At 29.1% G+C, this 13,361-nt stretch overlaps 1 protein-coding gene across 1 annotated transcript in view; it reads left to right on the top strand.

Annotated features, from left to right (window-relative positions):
• LOC106466514 (bromodomain-containing protein 7-like) overlaps positions 1 to 13,361 on the top strand; it is a 120,278-nt gene that overhangs the window by 50,035 nt on the left and 56,882 nt on the right. Inside the window, exons 7-9 of the mRNA XM_013926805.2 lie at positions 5,096 to 5,216; positions 6,876 to 6,951; positions 7,574 to 7,681. Coding sequence (XP_013782259.1) covers positions 5,096 to 5,216; positions 6,876 to 6,951; positions 7,574 to 7,681 — 305 coding nt within the window. The remainder of the gene's footprint in view (positions 1 to 5,095; positions 5,217 to 6,875; positions 6,952 to 7,573; positions 7,682 to 13,361) is intronic.

Below are 13,361 nucleotides of genomic sequence, written 5' to 3'. Positions count from 1 at the left end.
GTGATCAAGCAAGTGCAAGTAGAAAGTAAAGTGAAGAGGAAGGTCAAATGTGTGTGTGTGGTTCAATTGTTGTAGTATTGTTGGTGCCAAGTTACTTGAATCTTTGGTATTTTTTTCGTTACCTTAAGTGGGTGTTGTTATCTTACAGTGCTGCTCACATAGTTTAGAGTAAATTCGAGGCCTCAGTAAACAATGTATCAATATAGGCAACCAAGTGAGAGCAAGTAAAGTAGAAAGTAAAGTAAAGAGAAAAATCAAATGCAGTTCAGTCAGAAAATTAGTTAGCAAAAGAAAATGTGATGTTAGCCAGTGTGTCAGTGATTAGCAGTTATGGGCGATATTTTATAGTGAGTTTAACAGAGGTAAGGAGAATAATCTGTCTTGTCAAAGGGTGTTCTAAGGTAATTTAACCCATCTGCATGGACTTTGATGAATAGGAGACAATTATTTAAAGTTTGATATACAACTGTGGTAACCCATGGGGTAGCATAAGTGAATTATTTACTGATACTATTGTGATAAGAGTAGAGAAAAATAGTTTGTCTTGTCAATTGGATTCTAAAGTAATTGAATTAATCAACCTAAGTGGATTTTTGACAAGAAAAGAGAATTATTTAGAGTTTGAGATACAACTGATGTCCTATAGTGTAAAGAATTTTTGTACATAGTTTGACTTGTTTTGAATATATTATTTTAAAACAAGTGGAGTGTGTGCTGTCTGTTTATTGTTGAATTTATCGCCAACAAGTCAGACACCTAATGCACAAGAATCCATCCCCACATACGTCTTTAAAATTCTGACATTAAGTAGTCAAAATGTAAGAGTTAAGTAGCATAAGTTGCATTTCATATTTGAAAAAATTAGAATCACATTGACAGTGTGGGTACCTAGTGTCATATTTTAGCATCATAATAAAAAAACAAGAAGAAAATGTGACTATGTTGTCAAGTGTTTTACTCAACCAAACAAGCTTTGAAAATAAACATAATTTACAAATATAATAAAAAAATTAGGAGGTAAAAGGTAACTATTATGAATTCCCACCAGATTCATTACTTTGAATAGAATAATTTAAAGAGAGATAAGAATTTTATTCCAGTTGTACTTATGTACCTGTTAGAATGATAGTTTGTTGTTTTTGTTTGGAAAATAATTAGTACTGCTCTTCTGTTTGGTGTTGTTTCTATGACAGTACAGTGTTACTTTTAGTCTAACACCATTGTCAATCACTTTCTTGAAACATTATTTTTGTCAAACTTCTAAAATTTTGTTTTGTATTTATTTTATGATTGTTGATGTTTTTCTTTTAAAGCATGTAGAGTGCATATCTTAAGTTTTTAAAATTGTTATTAAAAGTCAAATCTGTGGATCTAATAATTCTGTAACCTCACATCAAAATCTATTGAGATGAGTAACATGTTAGCCTACATGTATATGCAAATATTGCATAATATATTTACCATCTTTTTATGTCAGTGAAGGAAACTATTCCCTTTTAGGTCAATAAATATTTTGTGTATTTTCAGTAATAAATTAACAAGAATAAAAACAGGTCTAATCTAAATTCTAAATAAAATTACCTAGAAAGACTGACAGTAGTAAATCATTAGGTATTGTTCAGAGTCACAGCTCATACGACAGAACAGATTTTATTCATTACACCTATATCTGAGCAAAACTGGGTGACACAGGAAGGTACCAACTGGATTACTCTGTGGTTTGGCAACACTACATTAATAATATGAAGAACTCGCACAATTATTCAGGAGTTGATGCAAGTACAGACCACAACTTAATGATCATGAAAGTTGGAGTACAACACAAGAAGATAAAGGTAGGCATGAAACAAATATCAAAATTACAGAAGTGGAAAATAATCAAAACTCATGAAGGAAAGAAGAAATACAGAGAACTAAACAATAAACTCCAGTGGAAACCAACAATGCTTGTCAAATTTGCTTGCAGCAGCAATGTGATGAACATGAAAAACTAGAAATAAACGGAAGATCTGACATTTTCTATCAGAAGATCAGAGGTTTAACTAAAACAGTGAGAAGGAACTCCAGCAATACAATTTTAAACAAGGAGAGTCAGCTGTTAACAGAACCAGAGGAAGTTAGACAAAAATGGAAAGTCTTTATTGAAGAGCAATATGCAAAAAAGCAGAAACCAAAAGGCCTGCCTATGGAAGAACTACAGGACATTGATTTTGGTAATATGAGACTGAGTTTCACAGACAATTAAATTAAAAATACAATAAAAGAGTTAAAGTCCAACAAACCAATAGGAGTAGATGGTATTCTAGTAGATTTACAAAAGCTTTGGATAAAGAATCAACCAAAGTATTAATCATCCTGTGAAAATTGATGTATGAGCAAGGAGCCTGGCTTGAGGAACTTTCAAACAATTTGACTGAAGCTTTTTGGCCCCAGCTGATGACAGTGCTGAAGAAAATAAGGGTGTATTGGAGAGACTGATGGATGATTAAGGGCTTGTATATAAATGAAACAGTGATTGTAAGGGTTTACTGAAGGAACATCAGATAATGTAACAGTTGGATGAGGAAAATACCGGTAAAGTCACTAGTGTGAAGTGTAGTCCTTTATGCCTCTGAAATTTAGGCATTAAGGACAGAAGATGAAAGGCACTTGAAGAGTTTTGAGATGTGGGTGTGAAGAAGAATAGAGATGGTTAGATGAACAGAAAGAAAAACCAATGAATTGTATTAAGAGTTTTGAGGTGTGGGTGTGAAGAAGAATAGAGATGGTTAGATGAACAGAAAGAAAAACCAATGAATTGTATTTATTACCTGTCCTAGGACAGAAAACCAATTAGGATAGATTAGATGATTAAGAGGTTATTTGTTTTAACTGTTGAGGAGTTGTGAAAACAAATTTGAAATTATTCACAAACAAAATAATTTTTGCCCTTGTATTTATTACCTGTCCGTGAATGCTGATACTGAGATAGCAAATTTTTTTTCTGCTCCATAAGTGTTGAAACAATTTCATAAAGCTCTGGTGGTAGCTTACCATTCAAAGTCAGAGTATATATATATTAAAGTTCAAAAAATTAACTAAGGTAACTGAAAATGAGAAACAGTTGTGGAAATCAAACACAGTAGTTTTTATTTTTGAACCAGTTAGTTGTTTTGCTTTTAAATAAATTTTGGTAAAAAATTAATTAAAACCAGTATGATTTTGTAATTGAGTTTTTATTTTCCAAATAAGTTTTTTGTTAAAAACTGGAATTGCATTGCTTCTAAACACATGGTTCATAGCAGCTATGGAATGGAAAAATTATGGAATATTCATTCTCTAGATGAAGAGGATTAGAAGGTGAACACAATCCCACCAAAATCACATTGTTGGTTGATGCTGGATAATCTGTTGTTTTTACTGTTATCTGTCAATGATTACTTCACATTGTAATATCAGTTGAATAGCTGATGAACTAGCTCACTTAAAATAGCAGGATTTTAGATAATTATAAACCCTAAATGATGCCATGATTATTAAGAATTTTTTAAGAAATTGAACAGTTGAACCCAAACCATTTACATGGCAGTAGCCAGAAAAGGGGAAAATTATTTATACTTAAATTCCCATACTGTAATAGAGGGAGTAGTTGAAGATTGCCATTCAACTGAAAAATGAAAAGTGAAGCATTTTGAAATTAACATCATAAATGAGAGAGAGAGGAAAAATTTCTTTTATAGTGTATTGTGAACCTTTACATATATTTGCATATGTAATTATTGAGCATCAAGATTAGTAAAGGATAAGTTTGTGCTTTTGTGGTTAGCGTGTATAAATCTTTTAATCTAAAATAATACTTGATTGTGGATTGAAAGTTATCAAAATGCAGCATGATCTGTTTTATTGCAATATTTGTGATATTTTTCACAAATATAACTGTTTACTGTGTAGCCAAAAAAGCAACTATAAGGAAATTTCCAAAGCAAACTCTATTATCAGTTCATAGAAGGAGATGGATCAGTTTTTTGATATTTTCTGTAACATTGTCTTGTTTGATAACCATTAATAAGTGCTTAACAATGGCTAGGTTTTAGTGCAGAGTTATGTTTTCAAAATTATGTCAATTTTAACCAAAAACAGGTAAGCTTTTCCAAAAAAATACTCTTTCTTTAAACAAAAAATTATATTACAAGTTTGTACATCTAACACTAAACTATTAGGCTTAGTGTATTGTATAACTTCAGAAATGTTTGCAATAGACTTTTCTGTGAGAGAAATGTGTTGTTCTACTTAATGGCTTATATGAGGAAGGATTCTATAAAAGTGAACTTCTCTGGTTCAATTTCCCTCTGTCAACCTCCTTTCCATCTGTTTTTGCATTTATGAAATCGTAATTCTTTTTATAGTGCATTGAAACATTAAACTATTATTGCCATTTTAAAAAGTTCATTAATAATAATCTTTGTAAGAGATTTTAGATACCTTAATTGTAATGATACATCTTGGGACCATTTCTGGTTATTGTTTAGTCATATGTGAGAATATTTTAACAAACATGTTAACCTGACTAAGTATGTTGTTTTACTGTGGATAATGCAAAAATGTGACAGAGATTTTGTTTACACAAAAAATAACGAAGTATATTAATAGAAATATTTATCCAACTTTAACAAAATAATAATAAAGCTCTGACCCATTTTTACATGACTTGCAGTATGAAACTCAAAACCATTTATATTTATAATAGCAATAACTAATCTCTATTTAATAATTAGTATAAGTTTGACAAAATGTTTTGAGCATTTACTATCCTCTAGGCAGATAAGGTTTGGGAAATACCATGTTGATATGGTGCTTATTTCCACTATTCTTTTCCTTTTTTTTTTTAACTACAAAGATTTGAAATCCATTTCAGTTGAAAAATTCTTTATCAGAGGCCCAGGTGTTGTTAAGAAATAACAGTCAAGGTTTTTTATGTCGTGCTACATGACTGCACATGATTCAAAAGAAAGAAATGGTGGGAATATTTTAAAGGTAACACTCCTGGGTCAAATAGGCATATGTACTTGTATCTTTAACATAATAATAGTGAAATTTTGAATGATTGTTATTACAGCAGTGCTCCAGAACCAGAAATACCAGGTGATGACATGAGTCCTGAAGAAATTTTGGCAATGGCTCAAAAAGCTGCTAAAGCTGCAGCAGATAGACTTACCTTGGAATGTCCTAACAGCAAGGTGAATAATAAACTTAAAAATTTGTTAAATTTTGCAAGGATTTATACCTAATATATTTAAGAATCAAATATGTCATAGTACAATATATGAACTATTTTTGCCATTTTATATTTATTTGTGTTTATGATCTTCTAGTCCTAAAAGTACTGTGTAATTAATGCATCAAAAGAATTTTTTTATTTTCTTACTTTATAAGCAGATGATTGTTGCTTTTTGATTAAAAAGTTATTTTTACAGACTTTCATGTTTTATTCTTTGTAGTTCATAGTCTTTCTGTGTAATTCTAAAGAACATGTGTTATAATGAAAATATAAATGATTCTAGTTTTACTACCAAGCTATTTCATTTTTTTAAATAAGACTAGTTGCAGGTGAATTTAATTTTAATAGTATTCTGTATCATGAAACGATGAATAAGATAGTGTTCATAATTATCTTATGTTTAGAAATATTTTATAGGATGTTAGCTTTGTTTTTGAAGAGTAGATTGCCTTTTAGTTGTCTTATACATGTATGACTTTGTCACCAAATCTTTTGAGGCATTGGAGACAAAAGTATCTTTGTTTTCTTGAGTGTACTTCCAAAAAATGTTTGTGGTGTTAAGAGAAATACTAGTGACCAATTTGACCGACCATGTGACCTCTTTGTACTTGTTGAAAGTATTTATATATTTGATACTATTAACTTTTAATACAGTTTGTATATCTTCATGAAATTTGGCAGTCATTCAGTAAATATTATATGTCTTTCACATATAAAAAATCTTATTTCTTAGTGAAATATTTTGAATGAACTAAAATAAAGATTTGTCCTTGAATATATCGAGTGTTTGATATAAATAGTCTGTGTGCAAGTTGATTTTCATGTTAAGATTCAAAATACTTTTCTTCAACTCAAAAATCTCAAATTTCATTTGTGTAATCTCTAAAACCTAGTCCATTTCAAATGTTTGTTTTCAGTAAAACTTATATTTTATCTGTTATTTTCTCTACCCTAACTCTACACTTGGATGGTCAATTTGACCAACCTTGTAACCAAATAAAAAAAAAAAATCTAAATTACCCTTTTTTATTTCATATTGTAACATGAAACTACATTCATTTATTCTAAGTAGCTTTAAACTCGTAACTGTATAAATCTATTGATAATAAAATTTTATTGTTTTATTGCCCCTTTGAATCATGTCTTACTAATATTCATGCCATTATAAGTTGTAAATCACTTGGGGAACATGCAGTTCATGTTATGCTATCGAATTACCTTACCCACGAGCTACTCCAAGCTGCTCCCATGCCTCATAAAATATTTTTATTATATTATTGACAGAAATGAATAAAAACCCTATAACCCGAGCACTTTTGAAAAGTGGACCTTTCTTCTTCATGTGCAAACTAGGAATGATGGTGTAATTGAATTAGTGATATATATATATATGAAGGGAGTTTAGTGACGTCATGAAAGTCATCCAGTTTTCCAGGAAATGTTTAGTCTATTTCTCTATGTACTTTTGTAAGCATCTGATTTTCGGTACAATGTAGCTGATGGCGAGAGTGTATGTGAAAAGGTGTTAGGGATATTTTCATGTTCTAACCGTTACAAATCTCTTAAGAAATACTAGTTTTTGTATTTGTGTGTTAAAATCAAGACTTGATATTTGTAGTTTGGCTTTTTGAGACAGAAGAGTGATGGAAGTACAACTCTTGCTATACTTAATCCAGATGGAGATGCTACAGCAGGTATGATGTATTTTTTCTAGTACAATACGTTGATATGATATTATTTTCCTGCAAACACAAGTAATTTGTATGATGTAAACTATTAGAAAAATCTACAAGCCTCTATCACAGAAGTAATCATTATTTTACAATGTTTTTTGTCTGTCATGCTATGCTGTTCAGTGCTAAATCTGGAAGCTAATTTTAATAACCATGTAGTTATCCCATTTAAAGTGTAAGAAATATTTAATGACATGTTAGGAGTCTTTAATAATATATAAGTTCCAGCTTACTTCAGCATATTTTGTTTTGTATAAGTTCCAGCTTACTTCAGCATGTTTTGTTTTGTATAAGTTCCAGCTTACTTCAGCATGTTTTGTTTTGTATAAGTTCCAGCTTACTTCAGCATGTTTTGTTTTACGTACTTTACCTAGATTATGATTTTATTTCTATGAATCGTTTGTTCTATGAAAAAAGCAAGAATGAATTAGTTTTTTAACTAATGAATCATAAGCAGCATATTAAAGGTAGACCAAAATTATGCATTATGTTTATAAGATTTCAAGAAACAAACTTGCTAATTATTATACCTCATGAAACTTTCAAAAGTTTGCATTACATGCTTGTTTTTATTGCATTATAGCTTCCAAAGAAATGAAAGTAAATCTTGAAATGTTGACTGGCCGTCTTTCTCAAGGCACAGGTACAATTTTAGGTTTTAAAGAAGACGTCAAGAATATAGTTAAACCAGGTAATAAAACATTATACAAAATTTAGTAATTCATGCTTTAGTTTACTTTCTCAGATTCTCATAATATTGTAAGTGGTCAGGTTCAGTTGTTGTAATATATAACTAATACTTAAATCATAAAATATTTTTTTAATTAATAAAGAACAATAATGCTAGAAGTGCATAATAATAATAATAATAACAAGTTTGATATTTTATATAAATACAAAGGAGTTATTAAAATTGATGTGAGGAAGATAAAGAACTAAGTGATCAACAACAGGGATCACACTATAGGTGGGGCAGTTTTGGTTCAACAGATTGTGGGCCTTCAATTGTTTTGGGGAAATAAGAACTTAAAAATGTAGACAACAGCTATGAATATTCATGGAAAATCTTCAAATGTTTAATTTAAGAGTTACTGCTTTGAAATTTTGTCACTATGTAGCTACATGTATTTGATATTCATTATTTTTAAGTTTCATAAATTGTATTTCAAAATTTTTTTGAAGCCTCCATCATTTAGAAGTGTAGAAACTATGGTAAGTCATTTAAATATTAACATACACTTACAAAAATATCCTATAGTGTTCCTATAAAAAAATTCCTTTAAGCAATCTAATAGAGTATCCTATAGGATTTGCTTATAGGATGTACTATGGGATTGTTTCTACAGTACACTGTAGAATTTCCTATAGAGTATCCTATAGGATTTGCTTATAGGCCCATAGTACATACTGTTTTTACAGTACACTGTAGAATTTCCTATAGAGTATACTATAGGATTTGCTTATAGGATGTACTGTGGGATTGTTTATACAGTACATTGTAGAATTTCCTATAGAGTATGCTATAGGATTTGCTTATAGGATGTACTATGGGATTGTTTATACAGTACATTGTAGAATTTCCTATAGAGTATCCTATAGGATTTGCTTATAGGATTGTTTATACAGTACACTGTAGAATTTCTTATAAGATTGCTTTTGGGACATCAGCAGAATTTAGATAGCACATTCTATAGTTAGAGCTGCAGAATTGTACAGTTAACATTTTAAATGCAAACAATGGGTTTATGTGCATACTTATAGTATTTATCAGAACCAAGATGTATACTTGCCTTAATGTAATCTTAAGTTGGAACTATAAAAATGATTTAAGAGTGCTTGTAGTAAATGTTATTATATGTATTCTCAGTTTCTTGTACTTATCCTAGTTCATTCCATTCCTGATAGCCTTTATAAAAAATCAATAATGTATGTAAGCAAACTGAATAATAAGAGAATTAAAAGGAACTGAAAATACCTAAAATTTAAGTTTAAAACAAAAGATATTTTAGTTTGTGTATCTTGTGTTAAAGATTGATTAAAATTCTCTCTCATATTTCCATAATATGCATACTGTTGACATTGGTAATTTTACAGAGTTGAAATGTTTTGTTTAAGTTAACCCTGCCAGTACCAAAGCCATTTTATCTTGCCTTCGACCAAAATCATAGGATTTAATATTAAAAAAATATAAAAAACGTACATTAGATCATATTTCAGATTTAAGTTTTTTAAATATTCTGTTGTTTCTACTAAATCATTTTATTCAATGAATTTAACCAAAAGTTCAAAATATTTTTTTTTTCTTCAAATGAGTTATCTCTATAGTAACAATGTAGTCTCTTAAAATTCTACAAGTAGAATGGTTATTTCCTAACATTTCAAAGTTCATAACACATAAAAACAAAATAAATAGAAATTGAATATTTTATTTTTCTGAAATTAAATGTTTTAGGAAAATACCTTTCAACTTCCAAAGTACTTCATGTATTAGTTTTATTTTGAGAACGAAACTTAATGACAGTTATGTAACCTACTTACACTGAAAGTAGGCTATAAGACATTAGTAACTTTACAGAGTTGAAATTTGTTGTGTTTAAATTAATAAATACAAGATCATAGATTTCACAGAATAATGTTTTTATCTCTCACTTAAAAACAACAGGATTTTTTTAATTACAAATTTTTGGACTTATTTTTTTCTTGAATTAACTTTGCATCATTATTTAATTTGGCTGTTATTGTTTTCTTCACGCCCCTTTCTGTTGTTGCCAGTTTCTTTGTTGTATATGTTACAAAAGTAACAGGTAGTTATTTATCACAGGTTATTATTATGCTTTAAGTTTGTTTCATAACATTTTTACATGTCAATATATTAAAACCTTTATGTGAGAAATTAAGAACATACTCAATGAAAACAGTACTTAACTATAATGGCATCAATGATTTCTTTATCAAGTGGTTCTTTTGCTTCTTTTCCTTTGTATGCATATGACTGAATTCATGTCAGTGATTTTTTCGATAACTCTTCTGGCGTGTGAAAGATTCTTAGCATGTCTGACACTAATTTGTTACGTCATGATGATTGCATAACTGTAACTTCTTTGCTATTTTAATTTTGCTTTTGAGTTCAACCATTTCCTGTAAAAGTTATATATGAACTAAAATTATAAGCATATTTTAAAAGTGCTAGTAGTAAATGTTATTTTTATTCTCAGTTTCATGTATTTGTCTTGGGTCATTCCAATTCTCATAGAATGTATAACAGATTACAATAAATTTGCTAACAAATGGAACAATTATGAAATATTAGTATTGGTTAGTTTATAACATCCAACACAACTATGGGAGAATGATAAACTAACACAATTATATCAATTTTGAAATTAAAACTGTGTGATAGTAGTTTTTATCATAACATTGGTAATAATGAATATATGGATATTAAGACACAAATGAAAATATACACTTTACTATTAAATAATACAATTTAAAAGTAACAAGATAATTGGCTATAGTTTCATCTAAACTGATAGATTCCCTTAAATGATCTTAATACTGTGTGCATGGGGTCAGTTCATTGGACCAAGCCTGTATTGAAGAATCAATATGTATTATAATTCCGAGTTTACTATATGTATTATAATTCCGAGTTTACTATATGTATTATAATTCCGAGTTTACTATAAACAAAAACAAATCTTTAGTAAAAATTCTTTCTTAAAAACTTTGAACTTTTGTGCTCAACATACTTGTAATGTTTACTAAATGTTTATAAAACATTTATGAAAATATTTATAGTAAACTCGGAATTATAATACATATAGTAAACTCGGAATTATAATACAAATTTATTGATTAGTTTGAGTCAAGGTGGTTTTCATGTTGGGTATAACAAACGTGTTGACATCTCAAAAAATAAAGAAGGTAGGAGGTTCGTAGTTTAAATTCTAGCCTATTGATATTCATAGTTTGTGTTAATAATTGGTGGACATTCTGAAATCCATGTAATAAAAGAAAGAAAATATAAAAAGGAGAATTCATTGCAAAGAGGCATCATGTAACACAGAAAAGTGAAGATTGAGAATTTATTTAAACATTTTCTTTAGAAATTAAGAAATTAAAACTTGTGTATTAATAATATTTGACTTATAAACTATGTTTTGATAATAAGTTTATTAACATGCATTGATAATAGTTGTTTAATTAAATTTTAATGTTACTGTAGAAAGGTCATGATATGCTCTTTGACCCCACACATACATGTAGGGTAAAAAGTAATGTCTTGTATATGTTTACTGCACATACAAATTACCAAACAGAGCAATATTTATTTGCTAAGTTGTCCCCAGTTATATCCTACATGTAGCATTTCAAGGACTGGCATTTTATTCGTTGATAATGGTAGAAGGTCAGACTTGTCTAGTTTTTTTTCAACCAACATATTTTCCATAATTGAAGTTTTAAAGATGCATATTTTCTGATGTTATTTTCTAATGCTAATACATATGTAAATATGATCTCAATAGAAAGTGAAAACATTGAAGTTCTTTCATTATAAAACTTTTGATTTATATGTGATTTTTGTTCTTGATTATAAGTTGATACTGTAGTTTACAAGTATTTTGCCCTGATTGAAAAGTTTTTAATATATGTATTTATATATTACATCTTTCTATCAATTACATGTGTAGTATATACACTGATCATTTTGTAATTATATTTGTTAGAAAGTACTCAATACATGAATAATGTATTTTCATTATGCTTTACTTGTGATTCAAGATCAGTTCATACACTTCATGTAGGATCAGAAATCCATTATGATTTGTAAGGTGTTCCACTTAATCATTGGTTAGTATATTTCTCTCTAACTAGATATGAAAATCTAGCTTACAAGATTGTATCCTCAGAAATTTCAAAATATAAGTTGGTGGAATCCATAATGTCCATGTGATGCACATAATGCTTTATGAGGGAAAGTTGATAGATAATCAAGTGTTTTTTAGCATTTTATTATCAAACAAAATGTCAAGATCAACAAGTCTGAATATGTGAATCCTATTTCACAGAGTTCTTGAGGTAAACAACTTTTCCAGCAGGAAACGTTAATCAATCCATAATCTCTATGTATTTTCGTAGATCTATTTTGAATTATTCAAGCAGGTAACATTAATCAGTACATAATCTCTGTTGATATACACAATCTATTTTGAATTATTCCATCAGGAATCATTAATCAGTTCTTAGTCTATATTGATACACGCAGACCTATTTTGAGTGATGCAAGTATTATCCTTTAAGTTTCTATGTGTATTTTTACACTTATGATTTTCATATTTTTCCAGTCATATTCACCATCACAATCCTATAAATGATCAGCTACAGCAGATAATAGTGTTGCCACATTTTGTTCCATTCTGATGTTTTTTCAATCTTGTTTTGATTTCATTCTTCTTTGTCCTAATTTACATTTTACCACAAATACAGCTGATTAAGTAAGTTCCGTGTTTATCTAAATTCTTGTTTTGATTTTTTAATTGTAGTAAATGATTAACAATTTTGTTTTGAGGAATGGAAGTTACTTTATAAGCTTTTTTTGTCTAGATTATTTTTCAATTTTGTAAGAAATGTCAGAAAGAAAGGGTGTGCCAGTTAACTTATTTTGAGGTGATGTTAACAGAGTTACTTTAGAGTATCTCATTTATAAATGTTTTTCATTCATTTTATGGAAAGCTCTATCAACAACTATAGGTTCATAATCATTACTTTTTGTAATACATTGTTTATACCTGTCATGTCAAAACATATATTGATAATATGCTAAGCATACATGTAAAACACACTTAGTTTCTGACTTAAAGGGAGGTTAGAATTATATTGTCATGAAATGCTGACAAAAAAAGTGTTTGAAATAGTCTGAATTTTAACTTAGTCTCATCTTTTTTAGGAAGAACATTTAAGAAGGCTAACTTGCATTCATTGAAATCCATACTAACTATAACCTTCATTATTATCATTCAGGTGGTAGTTTAAAAATCAAGTAGGGTTTCATTTTTGTTTTGTCATACCCTGAAAGTGTCAGCTACCTAATGTTGTTTTTGTTTTGTCATACCCTGAAAGTGTCAGCTACCTAATGTTGTTTTTGTTTTGTCATACCCTGAACATGTCAACTACCTAATGTTGTTTTGTTTTGTCATACCCTGAAAGTGTCAACTACCTAATGTTGTTTTGTTTTGTCATACCCTGAAAGTGTCAACTACCTAATGTTGTTTTGTCATACCCTGAAAGTGTCAACTACCTAATGTTGTTTTTGTTTTGTCATACACTGAAAGTGTCAACTACCTAAATCCAACGTCATTTACAAAATAACA

Source organism: Limulus polyphemus, unplaced genomic scaffold, assembly GCF_000517525.1.
Source record: "Limulus polyphemus unplaced genomic scaffold, Limulus_polyphemus-2.1.2 Scaffold2284, whole genome shotgun sequence".
Classification (NCBI taxonomy): domain Eukaryota; kingdom Metazoa; phylum Arthropoda; class Merostomata; order Xiphosura; family Limulidae; genus Limulus; species Limulus polyphemus.
The sequence above is the reverse complement of the archived record's forward strand: the minus strand, read 5'-3'. Positions and strand labels throughout refer to the sequence as shown.